Below are 23,761 nucleotides of genomic sequence, written 5' to 3' on the forward strand. Positions count from 1 at the left end.
CGGCCAGACTGTCCCCTGGCGGAGTCCTCGCGGCCGCCTGTTCCTGCGCGTCGAGTTACCGCGGCAGGGGGAGGTTGTGAGAGGGAGCAACCGGCACTGGAAATCCGGAGGAACCTGAAATAAAAAGTATTTTCACGAGGGGAGATTGAGAGTACTCGTCAGTTAGATACCTGCACGTTCTCGAAGTGGCAGGTTTTTGTTTTTCCTCCAGAAGACTTATGCAATCCTACCCCTGTGCGGAAGTGAAAGGGCCTGAACCTGTTGCTGAGCCGGGCTGTGGTTTTTCAATGTCCCTTGTACTGTCAAGTTTCACTGACCAGAGATGGACCTGAACGAGCTTCCGGGAAGCCACTCAGGGCTCGCTGAGAGCTGGTCGGCAACTGGCACGGTGGGGAGTGAGCAGAAGGAGGCCTTTGGCCGGACTAATGTAGGAGAGCAGGAGGATGGGCCTCAGGAGGGCGCGAAAACCTACTACCGTGCTCCTATGGGAACAAGCTCCGGGAGGAAGCAGTTTAATGGACCAAAATCCAGCGGAACTGACTGCAGCAGCCAGGAGCCAAACAGCAGCTCAGCTGGGCGTTTCGGGAGGCAAAGCCGAGGTGCCAGGTAACTCAACCACCGTTCCGCGGGGACCTGTGGTGCCTGCCATCCCAAGGGCTCCTCGCGCTTCCAGGAGACCCAGAGAGCTTACCGGAGTCCTGCACTGTAATGTTTGTCATGGTCTTGGGTGTAGATTAGATTGATGCTGCATGATTCCTCGTAAGCTGTCTAATTCTTAGATTGGCTGATCCAGATGCGTCATTGACCCTCTTGTAGCTTCTAAGTATACTTAATCTAAAGACTGTATTTAACAGTGGTACAGTACTACTTTAATAGTACTACTTCTTCAGAATACTCAAAAAATCAGTGCAGCACTTTAAATAAATGACATAGTTCAAAAGTATCGTTTATGTGATGTCAGACTCGCATGTATTTACTTCAACCTATTATGTGGTAAACTGATACTAAAGAATGGTGAATGGACAAAAAGCACTTCCTGTGAAGTGCTTTTCATCAGATGCTGACCGCAAAGTTAGAAGGACTTACATAAAGAATCAGAATCTCTGTGTGGTTTTAATACTAGCAAGGTCTAGATTAAAAAATCAGCTTACTGTTAGTTGCTAGTTTTGCTGAGGTGAACCTTCGAATTTTAGTCATTCATTCATAAACTGGGATCAAGAGGTTCAATGTTACTAGGTATAAATTTCACAGCATCTCAGCAAGCACATTGGTCATCATATGTCTTTGCCATTCAGTATCATGTTGGAACTGGAAAGGAAGAAGGTAGAGGAAAAGAGATTAAATGGCACAGAAGCGAGAAAGGTGCAAGAAAAAATATAACAGGCAAAATATAATGAGCAAGCATTGGGATTTTCCAGAGATTTTGTGAACTGGAGGTCAAGCCCATAAAGGGGCATTTCAGTGAGTAATTTTAATAGCACATCAGAAAAATCATTCCTTTACCACGAGTCCCCAGTAAAGTTTAACTTCTTTGTTTTTGTACAGCAAACAGCTGAATGGAAGCCAGTCGCACAGAGATATGATGATGATGATGATCCAAGAAATGAAAAGGTGTTTGCCTGAAGGAAAAAGGAGTTCCAGCAAGTCCAGTACTATCAGTGCTCTCAACTATGCCTTGCAGTGTGTGCAGCACGTCCAAGGTATGTGAAGAAGAAAATATGGGGGTATAGAAACTGTACAGGCATGTACAGTCTTGAATAGACATGTCTGGAAATAAATAACATTAAAGGGATACATTTACATTATCCTGCAAAAAAAGAGTTTTTATATTTGACATCACATAATTTTTTCTATTCAAATGCCTTACTGCTCATTCTCCTTTTTTTTTTTTCTCTCTCTAGAGTCCAGTCCCTAGTAGGTGCTTACTAGTAACTTGTGGTGCATGTTGAAAGAAATGTATTGCTGTCACAGATTCAAAACTTGTTGGATAGTCTGTATCTTATGCTGCTGCTTTCCATACAGACTATGAAGTAGCTTAATTGTTCTTTTGTCATCACATTCTATCCTTTCCACTTCCTCCTGTTCTTTTCCTGTAACATAAGTGGATCACTCCAGGGGTATAATCAGTGTTCGTTTTTCCTTTTTCACTATGCAGACTTTCTCCATCTCACCTTGGACCTCACCAAAAGGATCATAAAAGTATGAAAAGTATGTAAGGATTATTTTCAAAATTGTCTCTGTGTTGACTTTATTGTGTTTGTTTTTGCTTTTCTCTTTTTTTTTTAATTAGCAAACAGTGAATTTTTCCAAGTTGCAAATGACCGAAGAATATTTCAGACAGATGTGATCACGTACAGCATAGAAGAGCTGGTGACAGTTGCATCTGAACACACTCCAAAAAACACAGTAAGAAATTCAGTCAAAGAGTTCACTACTCGTTGTCTCCTCTGTATTTAATTGCCTTGCATCTCTTTAAAGAAATAGAGTGTTGTAAAATTTGAAAACCTTTAAATTGTAAACAAACAGGTCTTTCTATTGATTAAGGTAGATTGGGGCATGGCTTACATATGCTGGGTCAGGATACCCAACAGGAGTAAGTGAAGGAATACCTATATATATATATATATATATTTCTTTTGTCAAAAGCAGCCATTACCTCTCTCAGAATCTTAGAGGTCTTCTGCAGTAATCTCCTGAGAGCATCTTAGCAGCATGTTTTCAAAGCTATTCAAATCTATAGATGCAAGGCTCTTGTCCTTAGTTTCTATTTGCACTCCTGGATTTTATTTATTTATTTATTGCAGTATGCCTCGTGCTTTCTGATTCTGTTTGAAAGAAAGAGCATTTAAGTAGTGCTTTAAAATTAAGTAGTGTCAGAAACCAAATCAGAAATCCTGCAAATACTTCTGTTTGAGAAGTTCTCATAATATTTTTGTGTGTGGTTTTTGTGTGTGTGTGAAATTGTGGTGAGTGCTTCTGGAACTTGGGGAGAAATCTTTGTGGAGTTATAAGCAGTCATTCTGAAAGGGGCATTTATCTTTGGCATCTGCGTCAGTTTGATATGTGATATTGTGGTCTTTGTAGCGTTTGTAGGTCATGAGTCTCCATGCTGCCAGTTTTCACATGCAGTTTTAATGGGGTACAAACTTCAGAACGTTTCTGGACTGCTCTCTCTTTCTTTTATCTTTTCAATATTGCTGCTATGTTTTGGGAGAGATTTGCCTTTAAAAATGTTTGCTTTCCAGGACACCTTTGTGGCTGTGTTTTCCTTGCATTCTGGGCGAATAGTGCATATTTCTGATCAGGCAGCATCCATTCTAAACTGTAAGAAGAAAATACTGGATTCTTCCCGGTTCGTAGAGCTGCTTCTCCCTCAGGATGTTAGTGTGTTCTACACACACACTGATCAGTCCCACTTGCCGCTTTGGAACATGGAAAGTCAAACAGGTGGGGCTTGGCAATGATTGTAATTGCTTTATGTGTCTTTCTGTCTTTGCAGAAGGAGGATAGAATGGTCATTCGTTTGAAATGCATATGCTAGCAATATATATAGGTCATACTTGTTCCTTTTTTTTCAGTTGAAAACTTGAGTAACTATGCCTAGGGTCTCCTAGCAGCTTAACCGTAATGAGGGGTAAAAAAGGCAGATGCTTCATTTTTATACAAATCACCTTACTCTTTCCAAATAGAAAGGAGGTAAGACTTTTTTTTTAAATAAAATAAAGGAGATAGTTGTCAGGATAAAATGGTTTAACCTAGCTCTTACAGTTGCACTGTGTAGTCTACAGTCCACTTGTCAGCCTTCTGTAAACTTAGCCAGAAGGCAGCAGGTAGAAAGCAGAAAATTGAGCTTAAAGGCTAGCCTATATAAAGATGAGCCTTCAGTAGAAATATTGATGATACTGAATTGTCATGTCTATCTGGAAAAAAAAATCTATTCTATTGCAATGCTGAATGTGAATAAGTGGTGGCTTTTGAGCCATGTGTTACTTGTGAGCAATTCAAGCGTAGCTCCCATTCCAAAGCTCTGTTCTTTTTTCCCCTGGCAGAGGTGCTGTTATAGCATCATTGCTAGAAGGTCAGAATTTGCTGCTACAGGAGGTGGTGGGCCATCAGAGGCTTCTGGTGCATGCCAGGCGTGCTAGAACTTTGGGAGCAGGTCCTATGCCTACCCAGCACAGCAGTGACACCCCTGTGGAGCTGCTGTTATCCTCTTGCTGTGAACTATTAGTTGACTTTTAACTGTATATAGCTTTCGGTATATGGCTCATAAAGCGAAGATTTTTAGCCTTTCCTGTTCTGTGGTGATGCACTGGGCATTTTCAATATCATGTTTCCCCTGAATTTGGTTCCAAGTCAGTCATTTCTCCAAAAGTAAATGGGCAGGGGAAGGGAGAAATATTGGAAGTGCGAGCAGACTGTTGAACAGACAGTTCAATAGCTAATATTGACTCGAAAGTGACGCTTCAGCCTTGCTCAGAAAGCTTGGAGAACATAGAGTTAAAAATCCTTATTTTTAAAGTGCTTCTTATAGGTATGATTTTTTTAGGCTATTAACTGATCATTTCAATGTATATTCTTCTTATTAGCTTCTCTGTATGAATATGCCCGGGTGAAATCCTTTTTCTGCAGAATCAGGCAAGTATACCACTGTAGTCTTATGCTGTTGAGGGCTGGGCACAAAGAACAAGATTGGGCAGAGTTCTTGCCTAAATATGGCACCAAGTATACAGAAGACAAAAAAATAACTACTTAACCTTAAGAACAGTAGTAGATCACATAAGTTGTTCTCATGAATACCTTTGGTCTGAGAAGTGGAAGAAAGTTTTATTTTATTTTATTTTATTTTTAAACTACTAGAGTAAAGGCATTCTAGAACAGCCTTTCTATATGGATGTTGGTATTAAGGGGTATGAGATCAGTGTGTAGTGGTATTTTGCCCTGTGATTGTATGTTGCCAAGGGATTGTACTTAGGGTCTCAGAAGGTTCTTTCTGATCATCTGGTTCTGTGCATTCTGCATAGTTTCTTGCACTCTGCATATCTTTTCTGCAGTGGACTTTTGGCGTTGGAGTCTTGACACTGGGTGCATTAATCCTTTTTACTCTTCCTCAGGCCTGGTAAAGATCAAGAAACACATTGTTATCCCTTCCGAATCACCCCATATTTGGTCCGTGTGTGCACTTCTGCTCACGTGGATGCAGAGTCCTGTTGCCTAGCTTTGGCTGAGAAAATTCACTCTGGATATGAAGGCAAGTCAGGAATGTGCAGTAAGAAACAAGCCAATAATAAAAATGCCCAGTATAAGAAAGTTAGCAGCTCTGCCGAGAATTTGTGCTCGAGTAGTCTCCCCGACGTGAGTTCTGGTTTATGTGTGCACACACGTGTATACAGCATAGATGGGTCTTCTTTCCTGGGTCCCAGTATTTGACCATTTCCCAGAATTTGTTCTGGGGAGGTGGGGGAGGCAGTAAGTGGGAAAAATCTTGTCATCTGGTAGCTTGTAATGTTTCTTTGTGTTACTAGCCAGAAAGCAGTGAAAAATTCAGATACTCAGGAGCCCATAATATAGTATCATGAGCAAAAGTAACAGTTGGATTTTCTCTCTTAACAATGCATATTTTGTGTTTCAGTAATTCTATCTTTTTTTGACTAGCTCCTCGAATACCTATGGAAAAAAGAATCTTCACCACAACTCACACCCCAGGATGTGTTTTTCTGGAGATAGATGACAGGTGAGATTTAGGTCTTGTGAGCTGTGTGTGGAGAGGTAATAAAAAGTTCTGTGGTGCTGCCACTGGAGACACAAGTACAACAGATGAACTATGCAATTTGCACTAGTTAATTTAGTAAAGTTGTTCGTTACTAGTTTTCAATAATTCTTTTTGTTGGTCTGTTCATTGAAAAAATATCAAGAATTCCATGGAAAAATCTCCGTTGTTAACAAAAAGTGTGAAACTAAACTGAGCTACAGTCAGGCTTTGTTATACAAGGTAATGGGGACCTGTGATAATCAGGACAGTGGAGAGAGACGTAATACAAAGCTTTGGGGGTCACAGTGCAGAGATACAACAGTACTGAACCACATCAAATTAATTTGGCCAGACTAAAACAGTCTCCTGAAAAAACACAGTAGTGTTCTTCCAACACACTTGGCACCAATCACATCAGGTTTCTTATTGATATTTTGCCTGTGACTCTTTCTTCATGATTCCCTTTCTTCTTCACAAAACTGCTGGTGACTATGAAAAAATCTTTTAAATCTCTAGGCTCAGAAATGTTTGTTGCCATCAGTATTTGTGTGTTTACATTGCACTGATGAATGGCTTAGGAAATCTTCTGTGGCCTTACATCATGTCATCGTAGGTCATATCTGTGAACTTAATTGCCAACCAAAGGGTTACGGATACTCAAGATGATATTGTAATCAATGATAATGTGCTTGTTTTTCAGAGCGGTGCCTCTGTTGGGTTACTTACCTCAAGATTTAATTGGAACATCCATACTGATGTATCTGCATCCAGAAGATCGTCCTTTGATGATTGCTGTTCACCGGAAAAGTAAGTACCGATGACTTACCACAAACTTCTATTGTTTTTAACATTTTTCCATTATCATATTGCTTGGCATGTGACTGATCTGCAGCCTAGAAACAATAAACTAAAACAGTGAGTTTGGGATCAAAGCAAATTCTAAATCAACATTTTAAAGAACCCCACTCATTAGCATTTGTGTTTCCACTACTGTGTCACAATGTTAATTAAACGTTGTCTCTGTTTTTCTTCCTATTGTTCTTGGTTTTTGTTTGTTTGTTCAGTCCTGAAGTTTGCTGGCCATGCCCCTTTTGAACATTCACCTATTAGATTTTGTACTCAAAATGGGGATTATGTCATACTGGATACCAGCTGGTCTAGTTTCGTGAATCCATGGAGCAGGAAAGTAGTGTTCATCATTGGCCGACACAAAGTCCGAGCGTAAGCCAACTTTTTTTAAGCCTGCATATGCACGCACGGTAAATGTTCAAGAAAATGTCTAAACCAAATACAGAAAGTTGTTCCTTTTCAGTTCCCAAGAGATTCGGATATATAGCTCTCCCTCTTATCTGGTGGCTCTTATAGGAAATGTCCTCCGGGCTGTATTTTGATTTGGAAAAAGGATCTTTCGTTCAAGATTTTCTGGGGTTTGAATTTGCCTTACAAGTGAAGGAGACAGTGGTAGATGTTTGTCAGCCTTTCTGGTGCCACTGTGCTGCTATACTAGCTTCCCTGAATCCTGGGGCTTCACATGAAGCACTGCTCTTGCATCGCAGTCCCGCTCCTCCAGCAGTGCTGTCTGCAGAGCAGATGTCTTCCCTTCGTGTGGATTCACGGAACCAAATCCCAGTGGAGAGCATAATTGGAAATCAAACTATTTGTATTGTGGCTTTGTTGTCGAAATGAAGTGGTTTGTTTCCATTTATTTTTGAGGAGGGTAATAGTGGCTATTTTCTAAGTCCTTATTTTCAAAAGAGCATTATATTATTAAGAAATGGGAGCTCAATCACTTCTGCCGGCAGCACTCCTAATTTATTATTTTATTAAAATATCAATCTGCATTTTAAAGCAGAAGAGTTGATCTTATTTTGTTCTAACTCTTCTAACTGTTTATAGTCACTTTTTCTTCATTAAATTAAAAATAATAATGAAATTTTGTTGACTTTCTGTAGAAGCCCTTTGAATGAAGATGTGTTTGCTGTGAGAAGTAAAGAAATGAGCAGTGTTGAGAAAGAGATACAAGAATTGCAAGGACAAATTTACAAACTTCTCCTGCAGGTAAAGAAGATGAAAGAATTTCCAAATACTGGTTGACCTTCGGAGTAGGAGGCCAAGGAAAGTGAGGCTTGATACAAACTACTAGTTAACAAATCTCTTGTAAAAAGTCTGGAGAAAAATTATTGGAAAATTGAAGGATAATTATCTTCAATTATAATTGCATATGGCTTTGTGTGTCAGCATTAAAAGTAAGATTCTGGTTAGTGCGCCTGATTAGAAAAATGACCTGAACAAGTCTTTATGTTGAAGGATAAATTAGCATCCCAAAGCAGCTTTCGGTGTGGCAGAGAATGTTTCCCTCGAATGATGAAGCCCAAAATAATATCAACTTCTCACTGAATTTTCTTCATTTATTTTAAGAGCTGTATGCATTGCAAGTATGTTACTCTGTTTCCCTTCTTTGTAGTCTCTGAAAGAATTAATTTTTATTTTTTTTTTCTCCCTCTTACAGCCAGTTCATAGCAATGTTTCTAGTGGTTATGGAAGCCTTGGTAGCAATGGCTCTTATGAACACTATATCAGCATAGCCTCTTCAAGTGACTCCGCTGGGAACTGTGCAGAAGAGATACAAGAACCAGTGAGTCTGTAAATGTGGCATTGCCTGCATCATAGAAAAAATATAGTATAAAAAATTAAAATTCTTACCGCGTTACATACATATTACTTGTGAATTTTACTGAAGTGGGAAAATATGCCTGTGTTCAAGCTAAATTTGCTTAAAATGGGCAGTTCCGTTTGTTTGTGGGTTTTTGTCTGTGTGTGTGTGTGTTAAATTGTCCTGTCTAAAATGAGGAAATAATTCTTACAGTGGTGCGCTAAGGTAAGTTGCTTAAATGTCAGCGCTCTCAAAAAGTGACTGGTCTTGGAGGGAAAAAAGTAGAAGCCCCATGCAACTAAAAAGAGTGATTGGTTCCTGTTGGGGAGACGTAGTATCTGTTCGATAGTGTTTTTTTTTTTTTTTTTTTCCCTATTGGTTTAAAAAGGAGACTAGATATGTATTGTAGAATTTTATCGGAGACAGTGGAAACAATCCTTTCTACCAATCTGTTCCCTTTCAATTTGGAGAATACAGGAACCCAAGTCTTAATGGTCTCTTCGGACCTCCTTTGTTTATTCTGACGTCACATTCTTGTGTATTTCAAGATGACATTGCAACAAGTATGTGCAGATGTCAACCGAATAAAGAGTCTGGGACAACAGCTGTATATTGCATCGCGGAGCAAGCCACAGAATGGAAATGAACAGGCTACAAATTCAGAAACGCTAGGAGGTGAGTTAGCATGATGATAATCCTGAAGTTAATGTGAGCTCTCATAGATCGGTAGCTATGACTTTAGCCACTTGCTGTTATACCAAAGCTATTCAGTCTCTTAGCCAAGACTTGGCATTGGCAAGTGGTTTAAAAAATAATAAATAAGATGAATGCAGCAGATCTAATAACTTTTAACTGTTCGCTTAGGTATGGAGAAACATGTCTGTCCTTTTTTCTGTAAGTCAATACACTTTTTAAAAAAAACATATTTAAAACATTTTCTGTAGCGAATTTAAGTCTACTGTGGACACTTCCTTTATTTGCTTTTGTGAACATTGGTCTCAGAAATAGTCATAGCCCATAGATTGAAAAACATTGCTCCACTTACGACTGAAGTAGTGATTAAGTTACTGTATACTTAATAATGTGCCAGTACAGATAATTTCTGGTTTGTGCCTATCACAAACATACAGAGAAAAAAATAGGTGCTTCCTCAAACACTGGAGGAATCTATACTAAAATATTTTGGAATTTTGGACTCTGATATTCTCTACCAAAGTTAGACTTCACTGCAGGTTTTGGTGATAACAAGACTGCACTGTGGATGTTGAGGCTTAAGGTTGAATTTACTGTGACCAAAATATCTATGCTATAAGAAGCTGTAAATTTCTGTTAAATGACAAGTCACTTTATGCAATTTGTAAGTCAAGGTAAAGAGTGATTTAGTTTTGTTTAAAATTTGCAGCTTTTGAAATGTTGTTGCATAAATCTAATTAGGAAAGATTTGATGCCTGAGTCTCCCAACACTTTTTCCTTGTTAATTTTATTCACCTCCTTCCTGTCAATGTCTTAAGTACAATTTATTTTCTATGATGTTTTCTTTGGCTTGGCCAGATTATTCTGAGTGGGTGTTGGGTGTTTACGATTAACTTTTCTGCTTTTTACATAAATGCATGGATTGGCATGAAAATGAGGATAATGAATAATTATTCTGCATAGTAGTTATGCAGCTGTGTAGCCACAGGCCATTTATCCCTGTACAAGTATCAGCAGGTAGTGCCTAGATTCTTTTGAGAGGTGTCTTTGAGGTTTTTTTCTTTTCCAGGGAAAAGGCACACTGCTTCCTGTTTCCTTCCGGCATTGAGAAGTGATAACACTGAAGAACCAGGCAATGCATTTTGTGATGATTCAAAGAAGAATCCACATGTTCCATTGTATCAGCAGATCAATTGTGTTGATAGTATCATCAGGTAGTATAAACTATGAAGTGATTTTAATGATAAATTTGAGACTAGTTAGAGGAAGGTAGCTTTTTAAACAGATTGCATCCATCTAAACTGTCTGGGTTTTGAGTTGTGAGATAAATCTGGAATTGTTTGGAATGTTGCTGGTATAACAGATAGCAATAGGATCTTTATCACGTTTCTCAAGAAAATGGTATACCACTGAAAAAAAAAAAACTTAGTACATTAATGAAAATGTTAGCTTTGTATTTTCCAATCAAGAGTTATATATGCCTATATACAAACTAAAACACCACCTACAAAGGTGTTAAATGATTGAAACATACTGTACTTGATCATACAATACTTATGCATGATACTGCTGGATATTTAGAAGTATAAAGGAAAAAAGTCATTGTTAAAAGTCAAGGCAGAATCCAAATTCAGAAACTTCATTTGCTTTATTAGGTAACAGAAGCTTTTGGTACTGCAGTGAAGCTTATAAAGCTATGTGGTTCCTGAATTTTGTACTTTCCTTTTGAGGAAAGAGATTGCAGCTAAACTCTAATTTTGGTCTTGGGCAAGAATCATTTCAGTGGCCCTAGTATTTTGGAAGAACTAAAGAGTGTTTTTACTGTTAAATTTCTCCTGTTGAGTTTGAGGTATGTATGCCTTTCAAACAGAAAATGTAATTGTGTCAATAACAAAAAAAGGGTTGTTCCCAACAACGGTGTATTTGAGGTAAGAAGCCAAGAAGCTTTAAAATGTCTAGGTCTATTTAACACTGAAGATAAATATTCAATAAGTAACCATATATTACATGTCATCTTGGTTACTTAATCGGCATCAGTTTGAATTATGTGGCAGAGAAGTATTTGGGGCCTAAGATGCTGTTTGTACTACTGAGTTTGTCTACTGGTCGTTTCACCATTGACCAGTTTAAGAGAATTGTGATTGGCATAATACTTTGTCTCCTGGCATGTGCTTTGTGAACATCTGAACAAAATGGAAAGTTGACCCAATTTATAAACTGTTGGTGTTTTAACCTTGTATACAGTGCCTGGTTGTTTTTTATGTAATTGATTTTATTCGAATTGGTTTTATTTGAAGTACTCTTTGAAAGCAGCTGCATGTCCAGACCTTCTATAGTGAATTTAAATTACTATTTAAGGCATCTGGATTTTCATTTTGGGTTTTTTAGATGTCTTTCTCTCCAAACTGAAAACAAACGCAGCAAGGAGAGCTGCTTGTGATATGCTTATATTTCAGATATCTAGAGAGCTGCAGTATTCCAGCTTTGAAAAGGAAATGTATATCTACAAACACATCATCATCATCATCTTCAGAAGGTAACAAGCGAGCCCAGCAAAGCCAGAATGAAATCAAGGGGTTGGAAGGTAAGATTAAGTATATTAACAATCATAATGGAAACATTTTGTTACCCCAGCATTTTTTTATATGCCATGTGTTCCAAGCTTTCAGTCTCTTTTTTAATCACTGAGTCACACTAACAGCAGAAATACTTTGGTTACAAGTGTTGTCTGCTTCTTTTGTCCAGGTCTTACGATCAAGCATAAGCTCCCATATGACTCAAGTCTTTGAACTCAGTTTGCATCAAAAGAACTCTTGTTTGTTATTCCTATATGAACTTTCTGTTGCTCATTAGTTTTATGTCATGTTTGGTATGTGTTAACATTACTGTTGTATGGAATCTTTGCTCATTTGTCTACAAAACTTCCTTATTTAGTAGTCTGCATAGGAGTGGTTGTTTCTGAACCAGACAGACATGATGAATTTAGAAGTATTTGTAGTGCTTTGAATGAAATCCTTTGTAGAAATCTTGTCACTTAACAGCAGATACTGCTGTTTGTACTACTGAGTTTCTGCTGTTCTTTCATCAGTTAGTTCCCAGACTCCAATATCTGCTGACCTGGAAGAGACTCTCAAAGAGCAGGCAGCCACAGGCATGATGGGAACCCCTCTGGTGGACCTGGCTCTGACTAACAAGGCTCCAAGTGTGGTGTCTGTCACCAGCCAGTGCAGTTACAGCAGCACGATAGTGCATGTTCCACACCCAGGATCAGGTACTGTTCATACATGCAAAATGTTAAGTGGGGCACATTGATGTTTACATTTAAAGATGTTTCCAGACTGAAATAGTGTGAAGGCTTTCTCCACTTCCTATATATTGTCATGAATATAAACCCTGAAGTATAATTAAACTATTTCTTCATTTTAATATAGAAAGGAGAATAAAAACATGATTATCTAACTGCTGTTGGGCTAAGAAAGTATGAAGAAAAAAGTGCTTTCATAACTTAAAATTATGTTTGAATTTTCCCTGACCATACAAAGTAATTTGCTTAGTTAATGGTGATGCAGCTGTGTTTGAGTGGAGAGAGTATTGCTGCTTCTGTTCAGTAGCTCAGACATGATTGTTTTCTGTAATGGGGCATCTAACATGGGAGTGCCAGAACAAAGCAGGAATTATTTCTTCTTTTCGCTCTCCTTAAAGAAGTGGCTACAATGGAGGATGCTGCTGTTGGAAGTGAATGCATTGAGCTGCCTTCTGTGAATACTCAGAGTCCCGTTATGGTTCCTGAGGAATTAAAGCCAGTCGGTCTAACCAAAGAGACATTGTCTGCCCACACTCAGAAGGAGGAGCAGGACTACGTTGACAAGTTCCGCCAGAAGATCTTGCTCTCTCCATTTAGGACTTATCTCCAACAGGGGAGCAGAAGTAACAATGGACATTCCTATGGTCAAGGTAGGCAGCACCTTTGTGAAATAAATTGCCGAACATGGGGGTCTAGTTCTCCTTTGTGTGATTTAGTGAGTATCTTACTGTGACTGCAGACTGAGTACTTCCTTAGAGCTGCCAAGACTTGACAACAGCATTGCTCACGCAGAAGGGTCTGCTCCATCTTGGATGTTGGTATCCTAGACTCAACACACAGCAGTTGATTATTGCAGTAAATTCTACAAGTCTTAAGTAGTTTAATGCCTCTGTTTTAAGGAATGTAAAAGATATGTTCAGGATAAGCCAAAATGATCAATAAGAGATTATATGAAGGAAAATAACATGGACATGTCAGCAAAGACATCGCTGTGGAGAAGGAAAGAATTATCCAGCAGAAAGTCCGCTCTCTGAATAAGCTATACTCTCCCAATGATCTAGAAATACTTCTCTCTTTCTCTCTTTCTCTCTCGCTCTTTCTCTCTTTCTCTCTCGCTCTCTCTCTCCCCCCCCACCTTTCTCCTTCTCCTTCTCTCTTTTTTTTTTTTTTTTTTCTTCTTTTTTCCATAGGTCTGTCTTGTCAGTGAATGTGTCTAATTTTTCTTTCTCCTTAGGAGATTTCCCTTCAAAGCACATGAGCTCAGCTAGCTGTAAAAGAGGCAAACTCGGAAAATTCAAGCGCCAGAAACCTTGGAGACAGTCCTCAGATACCCATTCTTCTAATAAAAATAGAAAAAGTCTTCCATGTGAGAAGAGAACAGTTCAGAAACAGCCATTCTGTCCCTCAGAAATGTCCTATCTGAGCCTCTCCAGTACAAATACATTTCCTCCTATGGGATTTCCTGTCTATTCTGATCCATTAGTCAGCTTTCCAGCCTCTCCGATAGGAGAGCTTTCCCTTAACTCCCTAAAACCTGAGCCCAAGTCATCATCCCAGCTATGCTGCGAAGCACAGTCATTCCCAGCGTTTTCTGTCCCAAACACAGGAACGTTTATGGCTATATTTTTTCATAGTTTCCCCATGTATCCTCAGATGCCTCAGTCTGGCTTTCTTCCTACCCCTCAATATGCTTATCCCTCCTCTTCATATTCATGTACTACACAACATGCAGCTCCCCCTCCCTGTACTTCATCAGCAGTAGCACTGAGGTCTGTACATCAGCCCTTTCCAGCCTCTCCTGCCTTGTCCACTGAAAGAGAACAAGAGGACCACTGGGATGGGGCCCCACTGTTCAGTAGCTCGCAGAGCAGCTCCCCACTTCAGCTGAATTTGCTTCAGGAAGAGCTGCCAAGACCTGTGGAGCTTCCTGTTAGAAGTGATGCTAAAGCACACATGGAGGCAAAAAGTGTAAGTAACATATAGGTTTTCAGTGTAGAAAAGAAATGCCAATTTCCATGTTTGGTTGCCCGAAACAGTGATATGATCTGTGTTTCAGGATCACCAGAGGGTTTTGCAGGTTGTTTGTTTGCTAGCTTCCTTTTACCAGTGGGTATGGTCTGTCAACTGCAGGAGACATATACCGCAAGAGTTAAAGCTGTTTATATTTGAGCCCAGCGGAGCTTGTGGCAGTACAACGTTGGCACATAGTAAATGCCACAAATCTGAGATCTTTTGGTCTAGGCTCTTGTGAGCTTGCCTGCACTCAACATTTTGATATTGGGTGGGCTTTTCTGCATGTTGAACTTGGATAGGGCTGCACAATTGGCATCCTTTTTCACACAGTCTCACAGTATCTGTGGAGAACCACAACAAAGGGAAGGGTTTTTTTTTTTTCTCTCTAATTACTCCCTCTGTCTCCCAGGGATACAGCTAATGAACGAAGAACAGGGATCCGTGTGGGTCGGTTTCCATACATGGGCATAGAAAAGGCCTCTCCAACTTCCGCGGTAAACTCAGAGACAGGAATCTGAGCTCTGCAGGCAAGGAAAAAATGTTGGCTCCTGAACCCAGATTGGGCTGGAAAGGCTGGATCAGCTGAAACTGCAGGGTAGGGTCCTGAGGGGGAGTGGTCTACCTATACCTGCTGAAGCTGTGAGCTTCACCTAGTAACTTGGGGAAGATTATTTCATTTTCCCTGTAGTGCACCGATGCTTGATGAGTGTGGTTGCTTCATGGCATCCAACAGAATATGAAGGGAACTGACTCTCTTATCAGCAGACAATCTTGACTTAATGCGAAAGTACAATATTTTGAAAGAAACACAGTGGGGAAGATCTGCAGCAGAAAGCAGTAAAAAGAATCCAGAGCCAGGTTGACTATTCCCATGAAGAGTGTTATTCTGTGTTCTAGATGGCCATTCGTTTTCAGAGCTATAAATTCCAAAGCCATTGAACTGATCTGTAAGCTTAGTTGGCATATGACAAATTCGCTGAATGCATTAACTTCCTTTTTCAATCTAAAAGTAACTTCCATGGATGCGTTTGTTTTACCTCTGTTTCCAGGACAGTGATCCAGAAGCTAGTGCTAACAGTGGTAGCCTCTGTCCTGGTGAATTCACTGACCTCTTACTGCATGAAGACTCCCAGTCTGGTACTGGTTCAGCAGCATCGGGCACTGGGTCAGCTGTATCTAGTTCTTTAGACTGTGATTCTAATAAGGCTTCTGGTTGTGGTGCAGGTAAGGAAGTTTGAGTTTTGGATGCTTTGCTGCTAGCTGCCTTGTTAGTGTGTTAGTAGTTAATATTGAGATACTCTAATAGGAATGGGAAATCCCAGTAAGAGGCTCTGTAGTCTTTTGTCTTTGATGAACTTTCAGTGTTCGAAGCCAAGCGTGCTTCAGTGAATGTACTCAGAAACAGGAAGTTAGTAAGCTGTTCTTTTAACCTGTAAGTCACCCTTTTTCATTTTGCTTTTTAATGCATCTTTGCCTGCCCTAGGTACTAGCTTGCATCTTATTTGAGTGAGGTTAAGCAGGGCCTCCTGGAGCAGTAGCAGAGATGTTGAACCAGTTAGTTTGAAGAAGAGCAAACCGTACTTGGGAGATCTTGAGTTACTTCATAATTACACTTAATCTTTAAATTCTCAATAAGTTGTAATTGCTTGCCAGGGCAATCATTTGTGACTTACCTGTGTTCATATTATAGAACTAGCTGACAGGATCACACTGGTGAATTTACTAGTTGTGCTGGACTTTTAGGATTTTTCGAGCATCTGATTTCATTTTTCATGGTAATTTCCAGCAGGTAGTGGGAAAAACAGCAAGTCCTTTGCCAGTAATGATTCTTCTGAAGCTTTCAACAAGAAGAAATATCAGGGAGCAGAAGAAAAAGGAACACATCATAAATCCAAATGTGAATCAGCGTGGTTGATGATGGATCACACATCTGAGCAAATTCTGATGACCTATCAAATGCCTAACAGGTTAGAAAACATAAAGAGTTTCTAACATGGAGCTTGGAGTCCTAAGTATAGGCAAAGAACTATAGGAGACTTCTTACTACCTCCTTTTGATTTGAAATAGGATGCCTGCTCATAATTTATACCTGGGATTAATAATTCTACAGTAGCTATTATAAAGTTACTTTCTTGCAGTAAATAAAAAATGCTTTGTTTTTCTGTCACACTAATTGGAGAATGTTTGTGGAATGGCAAAATCACTTTTGTCTGTCTTCCCCTGCTTTTTTTTTAAAAAAAAAAAAAAAAAAAAAAAGGAATTCTCTAGAAATTCTAGGCTTTAAAGCCAAAAATGTAACCCTCCTGATCCCATACAATATGAAAAACTGCATTATAATTTTTTCCAGTATCCCCTCAAAATAAGATACAATAGCTTATGTCAGATAAAATGAAAAAAGTGGTGTGTAAATATTTCAGTCAGCTTCAAAGATCATCACTTGTCTATAGGATGTTTTTAATGAGATTCATGAAAAAATAAGGTTCAGTAGTTGTCAGACAAGTGTTGAAAGAAGCCTTACAAGGTAAATAAGACATATGGCAAACTGTAGCTGCTTTTTCATGGCTAATGCTGCCTGGGCTTCAGTCTTAGAGAGGGGTGAAGGGCCACTCCAGATGTGAATGTATCGGTGCCTTGCTATGCTTAGTGCTGCTGCATTCTCAAGTGTCTGTTTGCAGAATTAAAGAGGAAGTTTTAAAGGAGGACCTGGAGAAGTTGATAGTCATGCAAAAGCAGCAGCCTTGGTTTACTGAGGGACAAAAGAAAGAACTGGCCGAGGTGCACTCATGGGTGCGGACCCAGACTGTCCCACAACAAATCAACACCCAGGTAAGGAGTCATGAAAGGAATTAGGTTATTTACGCCTTGGTTTATTTATGCCAGATGCAGTGTTGTTTCTAGAGCTGGGGTCACAGATGATTACTTTTAAGTGAACATAATAATGAAATGAGCTTGGGGATGCTGGCCAGACAAGAAATATCAAAAAACAGCTATTTGCAGTGTATTTGTAAGATATGCAAGTCCTATGTAGGAGTCTCTTGGAGTAAAGTTATATCAGTCACGCTGTTGAGTGATTGGGGCGAGAATATGTATAGACAGAGCTCTTACCTGTCTATATACAGCAGTGTGTTATTTGTTGGTGTTAGGTTTATTGCCCTTTTTTTGTAACGGTGATTTCTGAGAGGATTGAATAATAATCTACAGTGTGAAAAGTTAGTGAAGGTTAGAGCATGTGTGTTTGGTACATTGAAAGATACTCGTAATCACAGAGGAGTGTCAGGCAGAGATGAAGAAAAACGTAGCAGGCTTTTACTAGTAACAATTCTGGAGTTTTATGCATGATTATTGTCTTTGTTTTATCAGGCATGATAAAATTTTTCTGATTTATATTAGTGTGTGTTCTCACAAACACTGAGGGTGTTTATCTCATGTTTTGAGCGTCCAAATAAATTTATAAAGCACATATAATCACAGGTGCGTTGGGAAAGAAAGGAGTAAGTTGAAACTAGCTCTATGGAGGCCTTGTGCTCCAGTAATGACTCATTACAGAAATCTTCAAAAGAAAGGAGTGGAATATTTTCATCTAGTTATGTGGCAGAAAAATCTAACATTTATTACAGCACAACATGCTCTGCACGCTCAATTTTTGAAATGTGATTTTTGAAATACAACAATGAAATGATTTTCGAAATACAACAGGCTTCTGAGAGCAGAAAGAAACGCAAGACTTCTAATAACTCTTACTTTTTCTTATTAAGCCATTGCCAAAGAAAAAGAAAAATCTAGTCAGTCAATACTTTCAAATTTTTAGTGTCGTTTTGTTGATATTCAGGCTGCAAAACAAATTTTTGTTTACAATGCCTTAAGAGGATCTTGCTTAGACTAACTGATAGGCTTTCATAAAGGAAATCATGTACCTTTTCATATCAAAACTAAATATGTTCCATTAAGTAAAGGACTCGTTTCTGGGATAAGCTGAGTTGGAGGTGCAAGTACCTGCCTCTGAAAATAAGATATCTGCAGAATCTCTGCTCTTAAAGTGATTTCAGACAACTGTGAGTTTTAAGGAGACAATGTATTACATTTCTCCTTTTATGAGTGTAAGGGCATTTAAATGGTTATGTTCTTGTTGCTTTTTAAAGGGCTGTGTTACATGTGACATGAGGGAAATGAGTCATGAGGCTGCAATGGCTGATGACCATATGGACAAAAAGGGAAAATCACCTCCACTCTTGCAAAGCTGAAGACGTCAGCACCTGTATTGGTCAAACTGCCTGGTATAATTTCCACTCTCTTTTTCTCTGACTTTGCCACATACAAGCAGTGGATCTATCCAAATGTTTTTTTCCAAACATGAGCATGAGTGTGAAACTGTCTTCGTTACACCCCACACTCAACATTATTTGGAAGACACTGACTGGGAGGTTGTTTCTTTTCTTGACCTCAGAAATTTGACACAGAATGTGGTGTGCTTGTAAGTATGTGTTTTTCTCATCACTGAGTGATCAAAAGGTGTTTTTTTTTTTTTTTTTTTTTGGTTAACCTGTCAGGTAAGAGTATGAAAAGGTGCACTTTAAGACCTATGTTCATTTAGTGCTAACAGATGAGAGTGCATTTATGCTTCAGGAAGATAAATGTGCTTAGTAGGATTGAATCCATATATCATGGAATACTCTTCATTGTTACTGTTTCTTCAACATTCAAAGGTCCAAGCTGAACACCTGAATACTCTGAGGCTCTAAAAATCTCGGTAGCTGCTTCTAAAGTGCAGTAGGCTGATTTATGAGCATCTGAAAATAGACTAAGTTATTTTGCAGCAAAATGCATTTTTCCAACTTGCGCCCCTCAAAAAAATAAACAAACTCAAGTGAGTTTCGCTGTGTTTTATATTCCCTGTGTTCCCTGTGTTTTATATTAAGTCTATTCATACCTAATTGTTTCATGGCTTTTGCCTTTAAAAGCATGTCTCTGGAAAGGTTTTTAAAATTGAACTAATTGGTTTGCAAATCCATTTGAGCTTAAATGTTAATTTCGTCATTTTGTTTCTCCAATCCATAGTATTGATGCCAAAAAAAAAATGAACTTAAATTTGTTCTGCTTTCTTGAGAAGTCACATATTATGGAGACATTGGAGACAATGACATAAAACTGCCTAAGAGTTTTGCTCTAAAACACTTAATAAGATGTTTTTTTTCCTTAAAAGATGTTTCTTTCCTTAACTAGGAAACTTCTTAATCAACTTGCTGTTGACTTAATTTGGACATTCCAAGCAAGGGTAGCAGTTGTCTTCAAAATAGTTGAGAAGTATAAGCTAGAAGGAAAGTTTGAAAAAAGAACTCTGTACACTGTCTGCAATGCATGTTTGTTGAGGGGAGAAAATGAGATGGTTTATGGTGTCTTAGCAGTCATACATGTCATCCTGTTTATCGAAGAATAAGATTTGTTTCAAAATGGTAAGTACCTAATGCTTGAATTGTACTTTTCATTCACAGACCTGTAAGTATGTCAGAAAGATGAATAGGAATCGTTATCCCTGTTATATAAAATGAGGCAGATGCATAATGGGCTTGCATACCCCCAGATCATACCAAATGAACAGAATTCAGGTATATTCAGTCACCGTCTCCTGAGCTCTTTGCTGCAGTTGTTCAGGACTCCGACATGTTCATAGAAACTTAATCATAGTAATCAACATAATCAACTAGGCCATGTTTATAGTTCTGTGAGCATTATACCCTGTGACTACAGGTAATGTTGACTCCTGCTTCTAGGAGTTTAAATTCCAAGATACTGGCTAAATCTCAGGTGCAAGATTCCTTGTCTGGGGCGACGCTAGCTGCGGCTTACAGAAGCAATTGTGTGTCAGAGAAATGAAGAGGTGAAATGATGCTCTCTGGGATTATGAAACTGAAATATATGCCCAAGAATGCACACATTCTTGAATGCAAACCCAGATTTAGGACAAAAACCTTCATCCCAAGCAGCTCCTTGTCCTACTAGAATCACAGCGTCTTGCAATCATATGCCTTATCAAACCTGCTGGACTTGTTAAAAACTCTGTTTCTATGGATTTGGGAATTGATATTTTATACTGGAGCTTATATTAATTTTCCAGTGTTCATAGTTTGCCAGAGTAGTTTTATGTGAGATTTAGTTCTGATCTGAAAGAAAAGTAAGTGCTGCAGCCGTGTTTGCGCAGTTCAGTTGAGCTTATAGGGCTCTGTTTTGCCTGCCGTGACAAAAATGTTGTAAATGGTTTGGAGCTCTTTAAGTAGTCATTTTTTTAATGTTCTAGAAGTAGTGATGTTGCTAGGGATCAAAGGGAAAATACCCAAGGACAGTAATGGTGCAGTTATTACCCCCTATGGGGGTGTCAGCAGTTTGGAAATTCTTGGTGGGTTTAGCTAGCAACGTTTATTTCTGTTGTATTCATGAATGTATGTTTGTTTAAAAAAAAAAAAAAAAATGATGTGCAGATGCTTTCATGGCATTGCCGTGAACAGGAGGGACCCCAGTGTGTATCAGCAGCATGTGGTTTAAAAATTCTCTGAATAAGAAGTGTGTTGCTAAGCTTACTCCTCAGCTGAATTAAATTTCAAATTGCCATTTGAATGATTTTTTTACATCAGTTGGTAGGACTATTCTGTTGAAATAATTTTCAGCTGCGGTTGAATTTACAGTTTCAATTTTAACTGTATATTTTCAAGGAAGCTCTGTTTTTTTTATAAATAAAACCAGATACAATATGTGAAGAACTGTTTGAAGTGTGTGTTTACTTTTGTTATTTGGTGATTTTTAGATTTTTAACAAAATACTTTTAAAAACTTCCAATTGTATCCAGGTGTTGAGGTAACAACACCTCAGTAAAAATGGTCACATAGTTGCCGTTCTTTCACATGCTCACAGGTTGAATTCAGAGGCCCTGCCCAAAAAAAAAAATGGTCAGCCTGGCCTGCAGGTCTCTGCCTTTCTTTGGAACCTTTCTTTGCCCTTCTGTGACAGCGCCAGCCTTCCAATCTCCGGCCTAAGGAAGAGAGGAAATATCTCAGAGGTGAAAATTGTCATGGGCTATTACAGCAGGATGGGAAAAGTAGGGTTTGCCCTTCTCTGTGAAGGGGTGGTCAGGTTCCCAGCTCTTTGGGCCCTGCGGGTAATTTTGTCTGTCATCTGCTGTGAGTGTTTGCTTCAGGAAGTAAGCAATTATGAATGCAACAGTGTCTTGAGCACAATCTTTGCCCTGATAGCTGCCTGACGTGGCCCAAAATCTAGTCCGAACTCTTTCCTACCAGAGGCAGGGACTGAATGACTGGTGAGAAGTTTCAGGGTCCACACAAATTCTGCTATGGGAAAGTTACCTGCATTTTCCCCAACTGCAGTGCTATAGCCTAATTCATGCACACTAACTTGTCTGTTTTGCTTCTTCAATAACTCTTGCAATAACTCTTGGCAACTCTTGGCATTTTGAGGTATTAAAAGCCAAGACTTTCATTTGTGGGTTTATATTTGGATCACATTTTGACTTCACCCTTGTTGCCTGAAGTCTCTCTTCATTCCTTTATTCTCTCATTTAGATGGATAAAGAATCTTTGACTATTTCTAATATGCTTTCAATTATTATTCATTGCTGTTGTATTTACAATGACAATGTTTGCTGTTGCTTTTTTCTTGCTAGATCTGATTTACAAGTAGGTTCAAAGCAATTTGTTCAGTCTTCATGGATTCTACACTTTCCTGTTTATGGAACTAATCTGTCTTAGCTGATTATTCATTTAGATAGATTTGGATTTTTTTTTCAGATGTTCTTGTTGACTGATGAGGTAGCAGAAAAGGAGAGATTTCTAGACAGACATTGACTTGCTGTACTGTTTAAGGAGAAGATGAATGTTCAGAAGGTTTCAAATGACTGCACAGTACATCCATCTGCTCCACATTTTTAAGGGTATTTTTCTTTCTTATATCTGGTTTTATGTGTCTGACAGTTTATGTGAAATGAACAAGCTGTATCGAGCCTGTAGTCTTTGTTCAAGCAGCAAGTCAGAGATTTATGATACATGTTGTTGAGATGAATGTAACATATGCATCACTGTTAGATATGGTTTTAATTTGAGCTTTCTGTGAACCTTAATTAGTGTGCACAAAGCATATATTGAACAAGGAAGGGCTCTGCAGCTCAAACTACTTGTTCGTGTCATCCAGATTTCCATTTCTCAAAGACAGTTCCTGAACCTTTAACTGTATTCATTGCAGATAGTGTCAGAAGATAGCTGGGTCTGAGGGAAGCGTGCTGGTTCTTAAGAGCACAAAGGAGTTGAACTAGAAGCCTTTTTGCAGGATCCCTTGAAGTTCTTTGGGCCCAAGTTCTCTGAAAAGCAATTCTTCCTTCTTCCTCATTAAGATAGAGCGTAGTTGGCTCAGGCACAAAGAGCTGAAGGTCAAATATCATTGCTGTTGAGTGCTCAGGCAGGGGCTAGCTTACCCTGATAGTACTCAGGCATCCAAGTACAATCTTCACATGGCTCTGTGTGCAGCCACACAAGTACTGGTCACAGGAATCTCTTGACGATAATCAGATACAATGCATAAAGCTTTTCTTACGCAGGGGCAATTCTGCTGTTTTAGGCAGCTGGGGACTAATCAAACTGCCCAAAGAAATACACTTGGTTAATCTTTCTTCGAGTGACCCAAACCATGGGAAACAATTGTCTTTCTCTGGAGGGCAGTCCTCATAGATGCTTGATCCTGACATTTGCATGTTGTTTTCATGGTGCCTTGGAGATGGGAGAGGAGAAGAGGAACCGTTAAACTGCCATTCTCAGTGGCTCAGCATCACGGGAGAATGTGACAGTACTGGTACTTCAACTTCCTGGTACTTCAACTTAAATCAAGTGACCAGGAGGCAAAGAGGAGAGTACTCTCTGGACTTGGATGCAATTGAGGCATCACTCTTGGAAGTGTCACTCCATGGGAATCCTGCCTCTGCTGCCTGAGTCCTTTCCGTAGAATCATAGAATCCTTAAGCTTGGAAGGGACCTGTAGAGATCATCTAGTCCAGCCCCCCTCGGGGGTCTTGACTGGGGGTCACCAACCCCCCTGGCAGGTCACCTAGAGCACGTGGCACAGGGCTGCGTCCAAGCAGATCTTGAAGATCTCCAGAGAAGGAGACTCCACAACCTCTCTGGGCAGCCTGTTCCAGTGCTCTGGCACCCTCACTGTCAAAATTTTTCCTTAAGTTCCTGTGGAACTTTTGGTGCTTCAGTTTGCAGCCGTTTCCTCTTGTCCTATCACTGGCCACCACTGAAAAGAGACCACCACCATTCTGCTCACTCCCTCCCTTAAGGTATTTATGGAC

At 39.3% G+C, this 23,761-nt stretch overlaps 1 protein-coding gene across 1 annotated transcript; it reads left to right on the forward strand.

Moving 5' to 3' along the window:
- Window positions 1-260: 260 nt before the first annotated feature.
- Window positions 261-18,882, forward strand: PER3 (period circadian regulator 3). The gene is made up of 21 exons (XM_088533721.1): window positions 261-606; window positions 1,546-1,700; window positions 2,291-2,406; window positions 3,246-3,447; window positions 4,590-4,638; window positions 5,115-5,251; window positions 5,656-5,734; window positions 6,453-6,559; window positions 6,817-6,973; window positions 7,705-7,810; window positions 8,262-8,387; window positions 8,954-9,080; window positions 10,168-10,312; window positions 11,555-11,682; window positions 12,187-12,369; window positions 12,801-13,052; window positions 13,637-14,370; window positions 15,465-15,639; window positions 16,202-16,382; window positions 17,091-17,241; window positions 18,555-18,882. Exons 1-21 carry the CDS (start codon window positions 323-325, stop codon window positions 18,654-18,656), a joined length of 3,696 nt encoding a protein of 1,231 aa, XP_088389847.1. The 5' UTR covers window positions 261-322; the 3' UTR covers window positions 18,657-18,882.
- Window positions 18,883-23,761: the final 4,879 nt, after the last annotated feature.

The sequence above is a fragment of the Tinamus guttatus genome, unplaced genomic scaffold, assembly GCF_059628265.1.
Source record: "Tinamus guttatus ecotype Peru unplaced genomic scaffold, ASM5962826v1 Tinamus_guttatus_pri_ptg000515l, whole genome shotgun sequence".
Lineage (NCBI taxonomy): Eukaryota > Metazoa > Chordata > Aves > Tinamiformes > Tinamidae > Tinamus > Tinamus guttatus.